This window comes from Esox lucius, chromosome 7 (assembly GCF_011004845.1).
Source record: "Esox lucius isolate fEsoLuc1 chromosome 7, fEsoLuc1.pri, whole genome shotgun sequence".
Taxonomy (NCBI): Eukaryota; Metazoa; Chordata; class Actinopteri; order Esociformes; family Esocidae; genus Esox; species Esox lucius.
This window is the reverse complement of record NC_047575.1, coordinates 20354690-20377201: the sequence shown is the minus strand read 5'-3', so window position 1 is coordinate 20377201 and position 22512 is coordinate 20354690. Positions and strand designations below refer to the sequence as shown.

Sequence of the window (22512 nt, the reverse complement as noted above, 5' to 3'; positions counted from 1 at the left end):
CCCTGGCAGGCTTTGGCCTTAATGTGGACTTAAATATAAAACTCAGAGCTGCTGCGAAACGTCACATGCCTGGCAAGGCCCAGATCCAATTTCACAGGCTCTAGCTCTGTGTAATGAAGGCAAAACAGGGGACGCGATGTGAAATAAACAAGCCTTTATTCTCAGACACACAGCAGCACCTTCAAGCTGAGGATGCGGACAGATAAAAGATTAATATGTTTTCTAATGTCAACTGCTTTTCTGGGGGCCTTATCCTGTTATTTGCTTCCAGTTTTTTTTTTTTAAACAACTTGACCAAAGAGCTCCATTAAATTAAAGGGCAAAATATTATATAAGAAACTGTTAGAGGAACAAGTGGGAAGTAAAATGACTTTTTCTGATTTAATTAATGTAGATTGCAGAGGGGTCTGAGTTTGACTGTAGTAGTTTGCACTCTGCTCTCAGTGCAAAATGTGGAACAGTCCATTTGCCTGGCTGGCTGTATATAGGCCAGTCCACTCCCTCAGGCTGACAACTTGTGTGTCATTCAGGGATTCTAACAAACCATTAGCGAAGTAAAAAAAAAAACTCACTTCATCTATATTAACAGATTTATATTGACAAGCTGAGTCGATATGAATTAGTAATATCCTGGAACAGGGAATTGGCTATGTGAGTTTGAGATCAGAAACCCTCACTGAAGAGATGAAAGGTTGCCACAGCAATAATATCATATTAAACCTACAGTAAACCCTGCATACTAAACCTACAGTATACCATGCAAACAAACTGCAACCAAAGAGACAGCTTGTGATCAACCTCTGATGATTACATTTCTCCACACGCCAGCAGAAAAACCCTGTAAAGGTAGCAGCCAGATATGGCCGCTATTTGTCACATACGCTAGTGAAGGATGTTCTCTTTACTCTCTCTGGATGATGATACTGGTATACTAGGAAACTGGGATTGTAGTGAACATTGAGAAAAAGGGTAAACTGGGATTACAGTAAACTGTGACAACTGGTGTACTGAGATTACAGTAAGCAGTGACAACTGGTTAACTGGTATTACAGTGAAAAGTGACACCTGGTAAACTGGGATTGCAGTAAACATTGACAACTGGTTAACTGGTATTACAGTAAAAAGTGACAACTGGTAAACTGGGATTACAGTAAACAGTGACAACTGGTAAACAGGGATTACAGTAAAAATTCACAACTGGTAAACTGGGATTACATTAAATATTGACTACTGATAAACTGGGATTACAATAAACATATTGACATTTAATGCAAACGATGAAAAAAAGCAGACAGCAGCGTATAAATAAACACCAACATTATTTAGATCTTGAGTTGATAGAAAGATGCAAGAACAATAGAGCTGGCTGCACATTGTTTAAGATCCTAAAGCACATTTCCATGTCTTCAGAGATAGCATCATCATCATCACATTGTTGCTCTTTCAAAAGAAGCTGTGGTGTAACAACAACTGTTCATTTCCTGTGTTCCGATATATCCGGATGAGTTTGTCTCGGATGTCTCTCATAATGACTGGACACACTCAAAGCACTACTCCAAATTAAGTCTGAGTTTGTTTTTGAGCAACAAATGTAATAATTTCCCACTTCCGAGCCTAAAGGGACAGCCAACAGCTGTGCAGCACTACTCTGGCCCCATAGTTTACAGTGAGTGAACTGTAACTTAACATCAGAGCTGCATTGCCAAGCATTAAATCCCTTTGATTGATCCGGATCAATACAGTCTGACCTATTCTGCTAGACTGGCTCTGCATCGGCCTCATCCTGACAGGAAGCTGTAATGATTGGCTGATTTGCCTTTGGATGTCCAACGGTAAACACTGAAAAAAGAGCTTCACTGTGGTAATATATATGTCATCTTATTCATATTTGCTCTACAGTGGATTGATCCATCTGTTCTGGAGCGTGAATTATTTTAGATTTGAAGGGTCACATTAACTAAGGAGTGGCTGGATGTGGTTAGAGAAGATGGTTTAATGCAACACCTTTATAAGTCCCTCAAAAAGAAGAAGTGTGCAACTCCTCTGCAATCTTAATGCACAGTTCTTACCTGCTGGAGGCAAAAGCTCTCCAGGGTTAGCATCTCTTTCATCCCCTAGGATGGAGCGTCGCATCCCTTTTCTCTTGGTACCTGCCTGTGACTGGGGGCACCATGGGACTTGATCAAGCAGGGTTTGAAAAGGCGTGGGCTTTGATGGGGTGCTGCAGCAGCACCTGTTCAACACTGCACAGTATCCCCAGAATGAATGTCAGACTCAGTCCTATTTATTACAAACACCCACAGGCAAGCAGTTCAGAAGACTCTCCAGTCATGGGAGGAACTATTGCAATGAACACCTGAAGTGGCACTCTCACTTTCGTTGTCACAGAAACTATTTTGAAGAGCATGCATATTTCAATGACTCATAGGACATACGACTGATGACTTGCTGGTCTAGTTCAGGGGATAAAACAAAAATAAAACTCCATGATGAAAGGGTGACCAATTTCTCTCATTCATTTATTTATTATCATTGTAGATTAATTTCACCTTTAAAAGATAGGCCTACATATATTAAAGAATGCCTTAATTCGACATTCTCTCAAACAGCCCACTTTCGTAGTCTAGACAACATGTTAGATGGCTCCATTTCCATAGCATCTTGGTTCGTTTTGCAGCATGCGGACAATGTATAAAAACAATGTATAGCTGCGCCCGCGCGGTTTCTTTCCTGCCCACAGGTCTGCAGCGGCGGGATGGAGAGGATGCTGTTATAATTCAGCGTCAGATCAAGTTTGATCAACGTCCCCCTGCTGGCCCAATTGGATGATCCTTATTCACAATAAGATCCGCTTTTCGGTCCACCACCATCTTTGAGAAAAGTCCGTGCTTTTTTCCTCCAACGGCGGAAGATTCGCTCTGCTGCAGTTAGGCTCGCACCTCTCAATGTAGGCTACATCATAGTGCACTGTGAGAGCTCCTTACACATCTGGCGGATTTTCTGTGCGCATTGGCTTGTTTACATGGTTTTCCTATATCAGATTCGTTTGAGGAGTTGAAATCAGAGGTCGAAGAAAATGGGGCATCGCGTGTTTGCGACTGTCCTTTTTTTGTTGTGGCTTTTTGGTAAATCGCATGGAGCGTTTCCAAACCAGATAAACATAGGTAAGTTAGGCTATTTGAAATAACATGTATAACTAACATAACTAACATTTGTGAATAATATTCACATTTGGCCTAAAAATAATGTAAATCAGTAGGAGTCTGTGGTTTGTGGTTGCTTCATTTGCACTGATTACATTTTGCATAATTCATTGTCAAGTTCATCTGTAGGCACCAGAAACGTTGCGCTAGAGTGGCGGGAGGGAAAATAATTGCACCAAAAGTTGCTCATAGTCTATTTAATCTTCATACATAACTCTCCAGTCGCACAAATATTATACAAGTTAATCACTGTGTAATGAATCATTGTATAATTGGTTGGTGTTTATTGTTATTATTAGGCTATGTTGTGCGTAAAATATAACTAATGAACCATGTTAAAGGACTGATTTTGATATCATAGGATATATTTTCATGAAACAGAACAGAGGATTTTCGCTATGCAAAGACAAATTCTTCTCATCCTCTTTCTTCTCTAGGTGGTCTCTTCATGCGCTCTACAGTGCAGGAGCACAGCGCCTTTAGATTCGCTGTCCAGTTGTATAATACCAATCAAAATGTCACGGAGAAACCTTTCCATCTCAATTACAATGTAGACAACCTCGAATCCTCCAACAGCTTCTCCGTCACACATGCCTGTGAGTACCACGATATTTTGAAAACAATGTTTTTAATTAAGTCAACGACCAGCCAACGCTGCTTCCCCTGTCACTTGCTGATGGTAGACTCGTACAAATGGTTAAGAAAGTATTGTAGTCCAACAATACACCCACTGCAATATCCACATAGAAACGGAAGCCTGTATTGCTGTTGTGTCACTGTTGGCTTTACAAGCTTTTAAGTTCTTAAAGAGCAGAGAATACTACATGGCCTAATAATTAAAATGACTGATTCCGTTGGATACTGCAATATCCACTTAGAAACTGAAGCCTGTGTTGCTGTTGTATCACAGCTTGTTTTTACATTTTCTTTTAGACTTCAGCAGGGTTTAACAGTAGTTCTACACTGAATTGCATCCGCATTGACTTGTATGTCTCTACAGTGTTTTGTGCATTTATGGAACAGAACAGAAGTAAACGGAAAGGTACAGGAGAGCATGCTGGAATAGCAGTAGGCCTGAAATCAGACCCGTGCTGCAGTGGAGGAAGCAGGATAGACCAAACCAATGTGTTTTATGAACCTCTTCTTACATAAACAGTTGGGACAAACTGCTCATAGAGATACCCCAAAGAGAAAGCAACAACAAGAAATTGATGCACAGTGGCTAGGAAAAACTCATAGTGGGGTTGGAATCTAGGAAGAAACATAGAGAGGGGCTAGACTCTGAGGGGTAGCCATGGTGAATATTGTAAAAGTGTGACATTATCAGAGTACATTACCTTTTTTAGGCCACATCAATATTTTCAGGTGACCAATGGATTCATAAATACAGATGTGCTGTGTCCAGAATCTTTGGGCAGAATGCAGATCAGCTTCAAACCAGATGAACAAGAACCATGACAACCAGGTTGGCTGTGGGCTGTGACAGCAGGATTTGTCAGGCAGTAACTAGATCTCCAACATGGGGCAGAAAGGATTTGTCAGGTCTGGTGTGGTGGGCTTAGGTCCTATTCAATTAGAGGGACCATTCCTCAGATCCAAAAGGATACCTCAGCATAGAATTCAGACTCTAGTCCCAAGCACATTAACTACTGCAGTGTAAAAACTTGGTACTGAGGCAAGGGACCGGAAACACCACGACCCCTTCTGAAGATAGATATCTGGACCGGGACAGGACCATGATATGGTCAAGACTGCCGGACTAATCAAGGACAAAACGTGTCATTCCCCCCCCCACAAATCCCCAGGTTTTAAGTATTAGAATTAGAATGACAAAGTCATGTTCTATAAGAAACATCTTCCTTGGATAGCATGAAATATTTTGTTCTGTTTCAAAGTTGAATTTTAATATTTAGTTGATATGATAATTCCGCATTCTTCTGGCAGAAAGGTATTTATGGTATTAAGTGTTTTTATCTATTGCGCTCGAAATCTTGTCTTTTAGTTGAAGTTTACGGACGGCACTATTCTAATATCACAGCGATAGGCCTGTAATGAGGATATGCATGAATATGTCTGCTGTCTTTCCCACTGTTGGTCTTTCTTTAAGCGCCAATCTCTGGTTGCATAATTTTGCTGTAGCCAGCGCTGCAAGTTATTTGATTTACAATGTATCAAAATCCCTTAACATTTACTTTCGGGCAAAGCTTTGGTAAAATCACTTAATCTCATATTAATCTCATTAATTCTCATGAATTACTGGAATATTATTTAATTTGATTACTAATATATATTACTGAACTTTAATTGACCTTTATATTGACTCATAAATGGAGTGGATGCCTTTTAGTCAGTGTTTGCCAAACCTGGTCTTGGGGACCCAAAGGGGTCCACGTTTTATTTTTGTTGCCCAAGCACTCACACACCTGATTTAAATGTTGCCCTACCATTCACACACTTGATTGACGTAATCAACCTGTCATCAAGTCTTTCATTTGGATCAGGTGTGTGAGTGCTTTGGGTCCCGAGGACCAGGATTAGGAAACACTGCTTTTAGTTCATAAAATGACTCTGGATGCTCCATGATGTTGATCAATCTGACAGAATATTGATATCAGTCTTAGATACACTATTGGCTACAATAAAGTTTCTACTCTAATAACAAGTTAAGGTGCCTGGAAGAACCTTTTGGGTTGCTACATTGGTGAAACCTTTCCAGGTTAAAATGTTCCTCGAAGAACCATTGAGAGGGACCCCAGAGAAACCTCTGTGTGAATGCATCAACCACAACCCTTTTGTGATTGGAGGGGTTTACATTTTATATACTTTTCTAATTAGTGTTGTTGCCTTCGGATAATTGTTTAGGATAGATTTTAAACTTAATTCCTGGACATCATTTTACATTTGTACACAGAGTTGGGGAGTAACGGATTACAAGTAATCTCACAAGTAATCCGTTACATGTAAAACAGTAACTGTAATTACGTTACCAACATAAATATTGTAATTGGATTACATATACTTTAGAAACATTTTATGATTACTTCAATTGAAAAAGAATAGGTGCGTGAAATAATTATGACAGGTTGTATGTTTGAGTTTATTAATTAATGTTATAAAAACATCGTTATTTGATCAAAAATATTAATTGCGTGCCTCAGTTGTGTGTGTGATGATCATGTGGACGCGCATAACCAGTTTAGTGACGGAGGAAGCGCTAGTTTAAATCTCTTTGGTTTTGGTTGGTTGGACGGCTGGTAAAAACAGAGTATATCTTTGATAATATTAGCCAAGTCATATAAAATGTTATTTAGTTATCTACTCGCATAATTCTCAGAACAATGATAGGTAATAGGCCTACCTGGTGTTATATCTTTTTCAAGTTTCAAGGTTTATTTGTCAAATGCAACGAACAACACAGCTAGGACGACTTTTACAGGAATTGTTTAATATATTAGGCAACTATTTGTTAGATAGCTGTAACATGGCGCTGCCTTCGAGATAAAACATTATATGGAATTTACCACAACATTTGAGCATAAAATGTGTGTTGGGAAGCACTCTGCCAAAGGATGATTATTTGCATTTGATGCGGCCACATCAACTCCATCATTTCAGGTAGGTCATATGATTTGCATCTCTGAAAATTGTGTCCTTTGGTTATGATTGGCTGCTGACGTCATTTACTTTAAGCTAAGAGTGCAGGTTTATAATCACAGTTTATTTCTTTCATTTGCGTTTTGAAAATCCATCGCAGGTTACGTTCGCGCGCGGAAAACTTGTTTCTATGCCGGGTGTTCAAGATTGCAAACGTGCATTCGCGTGCCGGGGGTTACTGCAACATTTTGACAATGTTGGCTGTGGAGCAAATAACCTGACTACTGCAGATTTAGTTTTTGCGTGAAAAGCTACCGATATCTTAATTTTTATAAACAACAATGTCAATACCCTTTTCGAGTAATTTATTTTTCAACAATGTTTTGATTAAAAACATGAATAAAACACAAATAACAGAACAGGCTTAAGCATCTTTAGATTTTGGGTAATGTTCAGATAAAAAGTCAAATTCTGGAAGATCAAGGTTTATTGGACTAATTGGAATGACTGAATATCTGACAGACCTTTAGCGTGTAATGTAGAGATGTAGCCCAATCATATTGAAGTAAAAAGCAATGGTTTGAAACCCTTTTCCAAAGGCACTGTAGCCTACACAACCCTTAAAAGGTGAATTCCGTTTTTGGCCAGCTATGGAAACTAACATTGATTGATCCCACAAAAGGTGTTCAGTTGGTTATAGGCTACTCCGATTTTGTTTTCCAATGAAAGTAACTAATCCGATTACATTACTGAATTTGAGTAATCAAAAAGTTCTGTTACTGATTACAAATGTGGACAGGTCACTTGTAACTGTTATGGATTACATTTAAAAAGTAACCTACCCAACCCTGTTTGTACACTGGATATTGAAAATGTGAACAAGACAGTAATGTCTACGTAGTCAACTTTTAACTTACTATTTATATTGAGCAATAAAACACAATCGGAGTTCAAACATGAATATTCAGATCTGAATCCAGTGATTGTTGATGTATTCGGATGCCAGGAATGTTATTTTTTTTATGTCAGAAGGCAGATAATGGTCACCTCTAGTTCAGGCTAGATGGCAATGGATGGCAAACTCTTGCTGACTTCCTCTGGCAGCACTGGATGCATCTGGGAACTATATGAACTGTCCGAAGCACTCGTTTGACTTGTCTGGACTTCCCTACGGATCAGCCCTACTATTAAAATATGTGTCAGCACACAGAATTAACTGCTCAGATGGTTGTAACTCAAAAAGGAGAAATAAGTCTTGAAGGTCTTATGCTTGCTTGATGCCTTTGGGGGCTCGTCTGGGAAATAACAAACCGACCTCTCTCATTGTGATGCTTTTGTTGGATTACAAATTAAAAATGTTCCTTCTGTGTAATTGTTGTGAATCATAGTGATCTTATTTGGAGATAACCTATTTCTGGGATAACAACAGAAAACGAGAAGTGAATGTCATAAAGCATTCATAACACTTTTGGTGGCAAGATACAATGACATTCTGTTTATGTCAATTCGCCTTTGAAGTTGACATAAGAAGAAAAAGGGGGAGAAAATAGAAGAGGAGCCAGCATGGATGACCTTTGACTGTAGGCTATGAAGTCTGACATTTCAATGTGTAGCATGTCCATAGTATTCATGATTTTCGCATTTATTAAATTAATTCAAGATGAGAATACATTTATTTTACATACAATGCTTTGAGCTGTACAGTTCATTGAATAAGTGTTCAGAATAGATAACCAGATCCTGGCAGATACCTCCCCAAAAAGACTTGCAGCTGTAATTGCAGCCAATTGTGGTTATACTAAGTGATTCAGTGGAGTGAACACTTAACCAACCAACACGTTTAACAACCAACATGTGTCACATTATCAAAGGGACATATTCCCAATTGAATCCCTTTCCATTCCAGATTGTAATACAAAAAAATTACTGTTACACATTATCAACACGCAGTCACTTTTCTAACTTCTACTGTTTTTCTAATGTTGGATCTATTTAGCATCTCAAAGCAATTACGGAGAAATGTTACCTGATTGAACGCTCACATTATTGGACAATAACATGATCATTAACTACTTACCCTTTAACGGCCTCTTTTTATTTCATTAAGTACTATTTATCATTTGCCTTAGCCTCAGTCCATAACCATAGAAGATATTACATGGGTCTGCTGCTATTCAGTCTTTTATGCATTCTCAGGCGTCCTCAAAACACCTGGGTAACAGAGGGATGATTCAATTCAAAGGCGTTCTCATGCTTCCTCTAAACACCTGTGTAACAGAGGGATGATTCAGTTTGAAGGCGTTCTCATGCTTCCTCTAAACACCTGTGTAACAGAGGAATGATTCAGTTCGAAGACGTTCTCATGCTTCCTCTAAACACCTGGGTAACAGAGGGATGATTCAGTTCAAAGGCGTTCTCATGCTTCCTCTAAACACCTGTGTAACAGAGGAATGATTCAGTTTGAAGGTGAAACAGCAGATGTCTCCCACTTAACAACAATAAATATTTCTTTCTTTTCTTTGCTTTCTTCTATTCAAGGCACTTAGAACATGTAAAACAAGATTTTATGTCACATGTACGTATAGATGACATAAATAATAGTCATAGCATGTTTGAACAGCTTCTCGATTAGGAGTCACTTGTTAGAAGTAGCAGTAGGACAGTGGCTTTGATTAGAATAATGTCTGATGCCCTATAGCTCTCCACCGTTCGGGTCAGGACAGTAATGATAGTCACTAAATCCCCATTGGCCATGACTTTGTTATTGCTGAGACAATCAATAGACTGAAGGCCATATGATAGGACAGTGGTGGTTGGGTGGTGCAGTGTGCTGCTCTGTGGTGTAGACTAGGGTTTATTGTTGGGATGAGATTTCTGTTAGAGTTACCGGGAAATCTCCCTCAAACCCTTTCTTGTGATGGGGAGATGAGTAATGGTGAGAAACCTGGAATGGAAATGTTCAATTTTATGTCAAAATCTGAATCTCTACGGCTCTTCCTGCTAGGTATCTTTACCTTTATGTATACAGATTACGATTAATCATCACAGCTCAATGTGTGTGTGTGTGTGTGTGTGTGTGTGTGTGTGTGCTGTGTTAGCGGTAGCCTACTGTGGTATATTTAATTCACAAACATTAAATTAAAGCACTGCCTGCAACGTGTTCTACCATAACCTAAGAGCAAGTAGGATGCCACCACAGGTTACATCAGGTCAACAACTTCCTCCTCTTCAGAGATGGCCACACCTTCCCCAAGAATCCCTTGAACATATCACAGCTGGTGAAAGGTTGCCCAGAGAAAGACAGGAGCAAATAAACCTTTCTACATTTTGTCGACCTAATTCATTAACACACTGTACTCTAATGTTTTTCATTAGATTATATACTGCATATATTATATATATTGTTTATTATATACATTACATAATTGGATCTCCACCCTCCTATCATAGCAATCCTACGTTAGCTCAGGTTTATGCTATCACCTTTACAACCACATAGTGAGTTAGTTGGCCTGTGTGGTATTGTAGGGAATCACATTATATCAGCATAAATTCAAACCCAGGATATGCTCCCTCTGCTAGGTTGTGAATTGCAAAACAAACTTTCCACCAGGGGCACCGAAGAACTTACATAAAAGCTGTGGAAGTACGAAATGTGGCAAAATGTTTTGTTGTCTAATGAAACTAAAATAGAACACTTTGGCCTAAATGCAATAATGCGAATACGTTGAATCATCCCATGATGCTGGTAGCATCATGTTCTGGGGATATTTCTCATTATCAGTGACAAGGGCCATTGTCAGGATAGAAGAGAACATTTATGAAATTATTTACAGAAAAGTCCTTGTGGAAAACCAGCAGCCCTCTACAAGAAAGCTGACACTGGGTTATTATTGTTAACCTTTCAGCATGACAACGACCTGACGCACAGAGCCAAAGCAGAGTGGCTTAGGAAAAGAAAGGTAAATGTCTTGGCCTAGACAGTGAACCAATCTAAATCCAGTCCAAAAATGTGTTGCATGACTGATACTGAACTAGTGGTGGGACGTATTCAAACATGAGCTGCAGTAGTATGTATTCCCTGGAGGCAGCAAGATAACGATAGGCCACCGAAGTACATACTTTTGAAATACAATGTTCTGAAATACATGGTTCTATTGCTGTAAAATGAAAGTCAGACTTTCATCCTCTGGTATATCAGTACATATTTTTTAATAACATTTCTTGTTTTAATGGGAATACCAGGATGCCCTGTAATTTTTTGAAATTCCCTCTAGAGAAAACCCTAGTGTATACTGGAGAGTTCTGCCTTTACTGCCCATATCTTTTCCAGAACATCTGCTGGTATATGACCGAACCGAATACATTTTGCCAGAGCTTTCTATTTCCTGAGAGAGTATGAGCTTCACATATAGAGTTGTACAATGAACCACTAATGCGAAGACACATGTACACTGATGTGTGTACACTGATAAAAAATGTGCAATTAATAATTCATCCCAATTTCTGTCCAGAAGTTAAAATCACCCAGCCTCAGACGAGGTTGGTGTAAAACACCTTGCCTCAGGCCAGGTTGGATCTCTTGCCGTAAAACACATTGCCTCAGGCCAAGTTCGGTCTCTTGCTGTAAAATACCTCGACTCAGGCTAGGTTGAGTCTCTTGCTGTAAAACAACTTGCCTCAGGCCAGGTTGGGTCTCTTGCTGTAAAACATCTCAACTCAGGTCAGGTTGGTTCTCTTGCTGTAAAACTCCTTGCCTCAGGCCTGCTGTAAAACTCCTTGCCTCAGGCCCGGTTGGTTCTCTTGCTGTAAAACTCCTTGCCTCAGGCCCGGTTGGTTCTCTTGCTGTAAAACACAGCAAAGGAGCAGGGAGGGAGAGAAGGTGTAGGGAGCCAGACGGATGCCAAAACATTGACTTGGGCCCTGGGGTACAGTGTCTATACCATGATAGTCATTGTAGAGTTTAACTGAGCTACAATGCAATGTAAGTTGAGATGTGCTGTAGCAAGGAGAGTGGGCAGGACAATAGACATGAATCAGCAACTACCTCCTCCATCTTGCCTTGTATTAAACCCGTCATTGTGTTGCAGTAGTGAATATCTAGGCTAGCACTACTGGAGGGTTAGTAGCCGGCATTCATTAACGTATGCATGTTTTTATTATAATAGCCCCACATTTAGATTTAAATAAGTAGAGAAACTGCTGCAATCGTCAGACAATGTACAAACATTTTACATGCATATTGCTGATACATGGAATAGTCCCAAGCTGCACTGTAAAAGTACAAACACAGTAAGTAGACACATTGTTCATCTTTAAAATATCTGAAGTAAAAGCCAGTATATTTAATTATTATATTATTTATAGTATTGCATGGAAAAGCACCTCCTAATTGTTCCCTGCCTTGTGTAAGACTCAAACACCTGAAACACTGTCATATCCATGTGCTGGTCATAAAATTAGAATATCATCAAAAGGTTGATTTATTTCAGTAATTCCATTTAAAAAGTTAAACTTGTATAATGTATACATTCATTCCACACAGACTGATATATTTCAAGTGTTTATTTCTTAGAATTTTGATTATTATAACTAACAACTAATGAAAACCCCAAATTCAGTATCTCAGAAAATTAGAATATTGTGAAAAGGTTCAATATTGAAGACACCTGGTGCCACACTCTAATCAGCTAATTAACCTAAAACACCTGCAAAGGCCTTTAAATGGTCTCTCAGTCTAGTTCTGTAGGCAACACAATCATGGGGAAGACTGCTGACTTGACAGCTGTCCAAAAGACGACCATTGACACATTGCACAAGGAGGGCAAGACACAAATGGTCATAGCTAAAGAGGCTGGCTGTTCACAGAGCTCTGTGTCCAAGCACATTAATAGAGAGGCGAAGGGAAGGAAAAGATGTGGTAGAAAAAATTGTACAAACAATAGGGATAACTGCACCCTGGAGAGGATTGTGAAACAAAATCCATTCAAAAATGTGGGGGAGATTCACAAAGAGTGGACTGCAGCTGGAGTCAGTGCTGCAAGAACCACCATGCATAGAGGTATGCAAGACATTGGTTTCAGCTGTCGCATTCCTTGTGTCAAGCCACTCTTGAACAAGACATAGCGTCAGAAGCGTCTCGCCTGGGAGAGGACTGGACTGCTGCTGAGTGGTCAAAAGTGATGTTCTCTGATGAAAGTAAATTTTGCATTTCCTTTGGAAATCAAGGTGCCAGAGTCTGGAGGAAGAGAGGAGAGGCACAGAATCCACGTTGCTTTAAGTCCAGTGTATAGTTTCCACAGTCAGTGATGGTTTGGGGTGCCATGTCATCTGCTGGTCTTGGTCCACTGTGTTTTCTGAGGTCCAAGGTCAACGCAGCCGTCTACCAGGAAGTTTTAGAGCACTTCATGCTTCCTGCTGCTGACCAACTTTATGGAGATGCAGATTTCATTTTCCAACAGGACTTGGCACCTGCACACAGTGCCAAAGCTACCAGTACCTGGTTTAAGGACCATGGTATCCCTGTTCTTAATTGGCCAGCAATCTCGCTTGACCTTAACCCTATAGAAAATCTATGGGGTATTGTGAAGAGGAAGATGCGATACGCCAGACCCAACAATGCAGAAGAGCTGAAGGCCACTATCAGAACAACCTGGGCTCTCATAACACCTGAGCAGTGCCACAGACTGATCGACTCCATGCCATGCCACATTGCTGCAGTAATTCAGGCAAAAGGAGCCCCAACTAAGTATTGAGTGCTGTACATGCTCATACTTTTCATGTTCATACTTTTCAGTTGGCCAACATTTCAAAAAATCATTTTTTTGTATTGGTCTTAAGTAATATTCAAATTTTCGGAGATACTGAATTTGGGATTTTCATTAGTTGTCAGTTATACTCATCACAATTAAAAGAAATAAACAGTTGAAATATATCAGTCTGTGTGTAATGAATGCATATAATATACAAGTTTCACTTTTTGAATGAAATTACTGACATAAATCAACTTTTTGATGATATTCTAATTTTATGACCAGCACCTGTAGTACTGATACTAACCCATTGAATAAAATAGTATTTGTGAAAAGCTTTGTACACAACAGGTGTAGTCCAGCAGTGAAATGCTTTGTAAAGAACAGGTGTAGACAGCAGAGAAATGCTTTGTAAACAACCGGTGTAGACCAGCAGTGAAATGCTTTGTAAAGAACAGGTGTAGACCAGCAGTGAAATGCTTTGTAAACAACAGGTGTAGACAGCAGAGAAATGCTTTGTAAACAACAGGTGTAGACAGCAGAGAAATTCTTTGTAAACAACATGTGTAGACCAGCAGTGAAATGCTTACAGGCACATTCAAAGTTAAGTCAGAGACATATATAGGAATAGGCAATACAAATAAAGCCAGAACAACTGTAAAATAAGGAATGTGTATACAATGAATAATGGATGACAATAGCTTGGCTGTAGCCTAGCGTACCAGTACAAAGTCAATGTCCAGGGGTCATGGTGGTTTATGTACACATTGGTTGGGGGATGATCTGGGAATAATTGTGGTTAGAGGTTGGCCCTGCAAACAGTAGAGTATTTGCTGTATGGTTGAAAACAAACAAATACTTTTATTTTTATTAAATTATTCCCAAATTCAACCAAATGCAAAGGGTACTTGAATAATAGGCAACAGTATAAGGTAGGCAAGGTGGCTAGAGATGTCCATCTAAATGAAAGGAGATCTGTAAAATATGCAGAGCTTGTCAATTCCACTATCAGTAACTAGAATTTACTGAGATTGCTTTCATTATAATTTAAAATTGTGCAAAAATTGATTTTATTTTTACAGGAGTGATACTGGTTTTAAACCCTTTAGAGGCAGGCAACACTTACAAATTAAAATATGGTCAAGCTAATGTTTCCCTGCTCATCAAATGTGAAAACAGAGATAGTAGTAAGAAAAAGAAATAAAGCTCCAGAAAAGATTACGAGACCACTGCACCTTTTTCTTTCCTTTCCAAAAAAGTTGAAAAGGAAAGTTTTGAGTGAGGAACAGAAGCGTTCAGTTTGCAGAGGTCTCTTAATTTTAACCCTTCTGTTCCTCACTCAAAACCTTCCTTTTGAACTTTTTTGGAAAGGAAAGAAAAAGGTGCAGTGGTCTCGTAATCTTTTCTGGAGCTATATTTGGCGAGCAACTATGGACATCTCAAAGTCAAGGGGTGTAAATGTCATCAATCTCTTTTTCAAAGTGGTTACAAAGTTATCCATTGAGAGGGAATATGGAGAGAGACGATTAAGGACTGCAGAGAAGGTGTCAAAAAGTGTCTAGGTGTCAGAGAAAGACTTAAAATTTTGAGTGACGGAAAGCTGATTTAGTGGCTCATAGAAGAGAATGTAGCAAGGAACTAGTGAAAGGATGAGAGTTGAATCAGAATGTATTTTCTTGGAAAAAAAAGGTATGGTTGAGGAGAGAGAAAGAGAGAGAAAGAGAGAGAAAGAGAGAGAAAGAGAGAGAAAGAGAGAGAAAGAGAGAGAAAGAGAGAGAAAGAGAGGAGGCAAAGTAGTGATCAGAGACATGGAAGGAGATCAGTTGACAAACAACATCTGGTAAAGATATAGTAAAGCGCATTGCCTTCCTTGTAAGTGGGAGGGGACTGGCAAGGAGGAAGATAAAAGTGTTGGAAAGAATGTAATTCAAGGCAGAGTGGTTGAAGTCACCAAGTAATAAGTGGTGTGCGATCTCCAGCTCATCAAAGTATCAAGCTCATTGAGGAATTCTCCAAGGTGGACAACAGCAATGTTAAACTTGAATGGATGACTGACATTGACAGTATGTAATTAAAAAGGGGACATAAGTGAGTGAGGGGGGAGATAGCAGACAGTTGAAGAGTGTAGCTGGACTTTTAACAGTTTTTTGGGGGTAATCTCAATAACAGGTCAAGGGCCTGAAGGGCAGCATTGGCTAGGTTTAACTCAGCCTTGAGGACAGTAAATCGACAGTTCCAAATGTTGCTAGAGACCAGGTATTCCACATGGATTGTGTGGGCAGGTAACACAAGATTAGAAGGGATACAGCCGCAGGCTGGGGACATGAAACTACAGGGAGATGAACAAACAGGGATAGAAAACAAACATAGCTACAAAAGCGCAACAATGCTTCAAAAGCACAACATTTTTAAATGCATTTTTCAAATAATAAACCAAGCTAAGATACTGAAGTGTGAGAGTGGTGTGTTTTTTTTTCCTGGCCTTTATCGAATACCTCAGCAGAACTGTCAACTGTTCATAAGACGGACACTGTGTGAAAGAACTGGGCAACAAAAACATATGAAAAAACAGTAATTTTCCTGTTCGTACAACATCTGTCAGCTGCTTAGGGGCAGCCAGCCATTAAGTAATCCTATGTTATCTTACTGCTTGTCCTCGTACAGTTTGGAACCTTGACATTTTTTTTTATCCTGAGGGCTACATCAAAGTGTTACATAAACCAATGATTATCAAACTCTGTGGCCAGGGACCCCTATTGTGATAGCAAATTCATCAAGGACCCCGTAATGACTGAATTAACCAAGTCTTGGCTCCTGGGAAGGAATACTGTAAATATCCACCTTGTGGCATCATTTGTCTTTAGTTTTTAGTTATTGTCTTACAATTCCAATGGGGCATTTTTGTTAAATAACACAGAATTTCTGTTTAAACTTTTTGAGCTGGTGTGTGGTGTGTACAAGTAATACAGTACATTGATTGGTGGTGTAACGTGGAGACACTAATAGCTGTGTGGGTTATTAATTAGTTTATTACGCTTTATAAAGTTATTCAATAGATCCCTTGTTCAGACAGAAAACACCACGTATTAGTTAAAAAGAAATTGAGAAACCTTGCGCACAGTCCTGTACGTGCAACTCTAGGCATTAGGTTCTGCTCCTCTACGGTAACTCATTGCCATCTCATGATCGTGTACATGATACTACCAACATTAACATCACTTTGACATTATGCAATTCCCATGGCAATGAGCAACCGCACACAGTACCGATCCCCCCCACTAGGAGCACAGAACCAAACAGGTGGAGGCAGGTGTGGTGGGTGGGCGTGCACCCGCCTGCTAGTGCAAGCATCAACATCTGACTGACTGAGTAACCTGATGATTAAATGGACAGGTATACAATCTGACATGTCATAGGAGTGATCCAGCCTCAGCTGAAGCGTTGCTGACCTATAACCACTCAGGTAACCTGGCTGAACTGGCTACGCTAAACCGGTGTACAATAACATAGCTCTACAATAGGACATCAACATAGGTCTAGGACAATAAAATAGCACCAGGACAATTACATACACTTTATAACCAAATCTATGTGGACACCCCTACTAAGTACTGAGTTCAGGTGTTTCAGCCACACCCACTGATCTCCATAGACAAATATTAGCAGTACAGTGGGTTGTACTGAAGAGCTCAGTGACTTTAAACGTGGCACTGTCATAGGATGCTGTCTTTGCCAAAAGTGAGTTTGTGAAATTTCTGCCCTACTAGATCTGCCCAGGTCAAATGTAAGTGCTGTAATTGTGAAGTGGAAGCATCCAGGAACAACAACAGCCCAGCCCCAAAGTGGTAGACCATGCAAACTCACAGAGCCGCTGAGTGCTGAAGTGCATAGCGCGTAAACATCGCCTATCATCTTTTGCATCACTCACCATAGTGAGTTCCAAACTGCCTCTGGAAGCAACATCAGCACATGAACTATGGGTCGGAAGCTTCACGAAATGGGTTTCCCTGGCGGAGCAGCTGTACACAAGCCTCACATCAACATGCACATTGCCAAGTGTCAGCTAGAGTGGTGTAAAGAATATTGCCACTGGACTCTGGAGCAGTAGAAGCGTGTTGTCTGGAGTGATGAATCACACTTCACTATCTGGCAGTCTGATGGACGAATCGGGGGGTGTGGCAGAGGTCAGGAGAACGCTACCTACCGGAATGCATATTGTCTACTGTAAAGTATAGTTGAGGAGGGATAATGGTCTGGGGCTGTGTTTCAGGGTTTGGGCTAAGCCCCTTAGTTACAGTGAAGATTCATCTTAATGCTACTGATGCTCTGCAATTCCACATTTTCCATCTTATGGGACACAGACCGTAAAATAAATGACAGTGAGACATCATCACCCCAGTTGAGCCTGATGGTCCAAATGTGGGGGTCTGGCTTATGGAATACAGAGGATATATGGCCAATCTGCAGTCTACATCTAGTGGAGAAGATATCTTAATAAGATACAGCTCTATCCGTTCTGTTCACTGGAGGGCAAATTCAACAAACTGCATATTTAATACCAATATCAAAAGACACACTTAGAATGAACCTAAACGTGGAGGCTGCAGCCTAAGATAGATTTTTCTGAAATATAAAATGTTTTAAGCTTAATAGTAGTTGGGTGATCTTGTTATACCATTTTAAACATCTTACCTTCAGCCATATGCTCTTGACCAGAGACTATTAGTTAATATGGTGAAAATGTCTGATGCTAGTTTGTTGATGATTTTGACCTTATAAAGCCAGTGTTCTGCTGTTTTCAAACGTTTGCATGTGGAGTGGTAATTGACTTATAACTGTCTTATATCAGTTGGCTTGCGTTCCGATTTGAAGTGTCCCCACTTTGTATCCAAAGTGCAAATGACAGGCATTACTGGTAGAGACATTTAAGAACAAAAAGCGACACAACCTATATCTAGCCATGACAAACAAGGTTCATACAGTATGCACATTATTGCTTATGTATATTGAACATGCATAGAAAGTCGTCAGAGCATGGGAAGTGTTCATGTGATCAATATGATCATAGATCAGGGGTGCTGGTTGAGAAGTCTTATGGTCTGGGGGAAAATCTGTTTGTGAGTCTGGAAGTGCGTGCCCTGATGCTCCGTGCTCCGGTAGCGTCTACCAGACAGCAGCAGTGTGAACAGACCATAGTCTGGGTGGCTGTAGTCTTTGATGATGTTCCATGCTTTCCTAAGACGCTGTGTTTGGTAGAGGCCTTGCAAAGAGGGGGGATGGCGGAGGATTATGCGCTCTGCAGACTTCACCACCCCCTGGAGGGCCTTGCGATCAGCAGTGGAGCAGCTGTCGTACCAGGCAGTAATGCAGCGTGAGATGGTGTTCTCAGTGGTGCACCTGTAAAAGTTGGTGAAAGTTTTTGCACACATACCAAATGTTGGTGATTTTTTGTAGTTTTTACCACCAAGTCTGCTTTCCTGGACCATCTTTGATGAACACACCAAGGAACTTGAAGTTGGAGACTCTTTCTACTTGAGCTCCATCAGTGTGTATGGGGGCATGATCCCCCCTCTGCTGCTTCCTGAAGTCCACGATCATCTACTTAGTCTTGCAGACGTTGAAAGAGAGGTTGTTGTCCTGGTACCATGTAGCCAGGTCCCCTAACTCCTCTCTATAAGCGGTCTCATCATTGTTGGAGATGAGACCCAGGATGGTTGTGTCGTCCGCAGCATTAGTCTTGTTCATGAGGTTATGGACCTGGTCTTCCTTACACAACCTCAATCTCATCTCAGTCAGTCTCTTCTTACTGTAATGTTGGTTACCAGCTAGCCTATAGTTTAAGGGCGTTTCTAACTAGCAAAGACCATGTTTTTAGAAGTCAACCCCCATGCCATATGGCCATCGTAAACATTCCTATGGTCATCAGAGCACAACCTACAGAGAGATAATCTAAACAGAAATGTTTCTGTTGTTCTCATTATCTAGGCACATTCACTTCCCATGAAACGTACATTCATATTGTAATTGTTAATGCTCAGATTCTACAGTAGCAACACAGTTATGTGTTGTACAGAAGGGGACTGAGAATGCAGCCCTGGGGGACTCCGATGCTCAGAGACAGTGCAGAGGAGGTGAGGTTGCCCATTCTCACCACCTGGGGTCTGTTTGTGAGGACGTTTAGGATTCAATTGGAAAGGGAGGAGATAAGTCCCAGGCTCTTGAGCGTAGGAACAAGCTTAGCAGGTACAATAGTGTTGAACGCTGAGCTGTAGTCCATGAACAGCATCCTCATGTATGTGTTGCCTTTTTCCAGGTGGGAGAGGGTGGAGTGTGTTGTCAGGGCGATGGCATCGTCCGTAGATCTATTGGGGCAGTATGCTTATGGAAAGGAGTCCAAAGTGTCAGGAGCAGATGTGGGTTCTGTCTAGCCACTCAAAGCACTTCATGATGATGGAGGTCAATGCTACAATGCGATGGGTACAAGGTTTCTTTGGTACAGAGACAGTGGTGTTATTTTTGAAGCAGGTGGGGACTGCAGCCAGAGTCAGGGAGAGGTTGAATATAGAGGTGAAAACCTCCTCTAGCTGTTCAGTGCACCCCCTGAGGACACGGCCTGGAATGCCATCTGGCCCTGGGGACTTCCAAGGGTTCACTCTTTGAAAAGCTCTCCTCACATCAGCTGTGGCTAGGGACAGAGGCAGTCGTCCTGGGCTCTCATTTATCAATGTTGCGTACAAACAGAAATGTTCATAAACCATGCATGCAATCAAAGTGTGGGATTTATACATTTTTACTTATACTTGAGAATGTGTGTAAATTTAAGCTCACAACTGACCATACATACGCACAGCACAATTTGATGAATTAGCCCACACAAGAATGCTGAATCTCCTGTTGGAAAATGGTAAAGTGTGATACATACATTGAGTTATAAAGTAGCCTATATCGTTTGTATAATAGACTAATTAAATTGTTGAATGGTCAAGGAAATCTGATATTAACTTTGAAGGGGACAATTACATAAAATTTTCTCAAGAGCAATTTTTTAGGGGGACACCAAATGTAGTGCTGTAATTATTGTTTTAGTGTGCGCGCTCGGTTTGCTCGCTGCTGTAGCTCTGCAAATTCAGTTATTGTTTGTGAGCCCTACCAAAATAAAACAACCGTACCGGACGTTAGCTACGTGCATTGGGTTCCTTTCAGACAGTAGACAGGAACACTGTCACTTTTCCAGCTTATCTTATTGATTTGAGAGGCTGCAAGGGCTCTAAATGCTATAGATAGTAATGGGACAGCACTTTGTGACTTTATTATATTACCTTGAAGACGCTGAAACCTGTTGCACACTATTGTGCGTTTGGAGCTTTTTATTTGACGTTTTTTACTTTCTTTGCGGCCAAGGCACTTAATAGACTGACTGCCTTATTTATACGTCTTGCAGGCTCTTGCCCTACAGAGTGGACAAGAGGTAATTGTCAGTAACAATCTATATTTGTCAATAATCAATGTACTATTTTTGGTCAAAACAGTATTGTTAAGCAAAAACTTAAATAAATTGTTGAATATAATAGGTCTGTAATAAGGTGATTACATTCCTCTGATTTCATATGTGCCATCTTAAATCCTTGTTAATGTAGTGCAGTTTACCTTTCTTCATTTACAAGTTTGCTGGGATTTTTCTCTCGCATCCGGGCTTCCCCTGGTAACCCCTGCGTTTCACGTCACAACGCTATGAACTGTGGGAAATTCCCTCAGGCAAAGTCGGCAGAAATGCGGACTTAAGAAAAGGGTGCATAAAGGGCTCAAAATGTCTGCGAAAGAGCCCTCGCGCACTTGACGGTTTGACAGTGTGACAGCCCAGCCCTCACAGACTTAGCGAGAACGCGCTTCAAAGTCTTTGAGTCTGTGAGTCCACCTTGGCGATGCGTGCCGTGCACACCGACAGGGATGCGTTGTCCGTTTTTTCCGTGTGTGCCGATAACTCTGCCCACTTTTTCAGATTCAGCAGATGCTCGGAAGCTCTCTGCACGTTACTGTCGCCTGGGTACATTTGGGTAACAGTGCTAAGAGCTGTGGGCTTTTGACGATTAAGTCAGAAAACATGGTAAAATAAAACAGGTAAATAGTCTTTAAATAGTTTTCTCTTTGTAAGATTGGAATTATATAATATACGCTTATTTAGGAAAAGTTATGGAAGGTGGAGGGTGTAGCATTCAAAATGGCAGTTCTATTTTAATTACAAATTCAAAATACATAACTCTGTCTCCAAGAATCGATTTTTGGTTTGGATTTTCAAGCAGTTAAAGGCGGTTATATTATATTTATTTGGGTAAAATAACAATGCTGTAAATACTCCAATCCTATAAATGGTGCAATGGTCTGTTTTGGCGGAATTAACCCAGCATTCTAGAATGCTTTATCAGTTTTAGAAAGCAATTTCAGTTACAAAACATTGTCTATGCAAACATCGAGCTGCACACTTTTCAATCAAAGTTATGGGATCACTTTGGATTCACTGACATTACATTATGCTAGAAATGGCTCATGGTGCCTGTAAACTGTGTCACACAAATATCAAGTAGGCCTACTTGGACCAAAACAATGAACCCTGAATTCTCTTCTTACCAGCCTATCCCCAATTCCGAACAGGCAAAGCGAATCATGCAATCTGTGATGTACTTTATATCTAAAGACCTGCGCCCATAGAGTATCATAGAAAAGAAAAATGTATCAGCATTTATGTTGTTTCAGAACAGCTAAAGGTAGCAACTTCCATATAAATGTAACTTATACATATATTATATACATATATTTTTTTATTTTTCAAATGGCTGAATAAATTGACGAATATATAAACCAAACGTTAACCCTAGGCACAATGCACTTTAGCGTACAGACTAGGGCTGTCATGATATCAGATTGTCACTACACAATTATCGTGGGCAAAATAATTCACAAAGCTT

General features: G+C 40.3%; 1 protein-coding gene across 10 annotated transcripts in view; it reads left to right on the top strand.

The window, feature by feature from the left end:
* Window positions 1–2719: 2719 nt before the first annotated feature.
* gria3a (glutamate receptor, ionotropic, AMPA 3a) overlaps window positions 2720–22512 on the top strand; it is a 127750-nt gene continuing 107957 nt past the window's right edge. For 6 of the 10 annotated variants that reach the window (XR_004575914.1, XR_004575913.1, XM_010897101.5 and 3 more), the window contains exons 1-2: window positions 2720–3164; window positions 3641–3799. Coding sequence is in view for 8 of the 10 variants with exons in the window: in XM_010897101.5 (XP_010895403.1) it covers window positions 3077–3164; window positions 3641–3799 (247 nt within the window). In the remaining 2 variants the exon portion in view is untranslated. The remainder of the gene's footprint in view (window positions 3165–3640; window positions 3800–22512) is intronic. The other 4 variants (XM_010897098.3, XM_010897097.3, XM_010897096.3 and 1 more) reach the window with 1 other exon arrangement.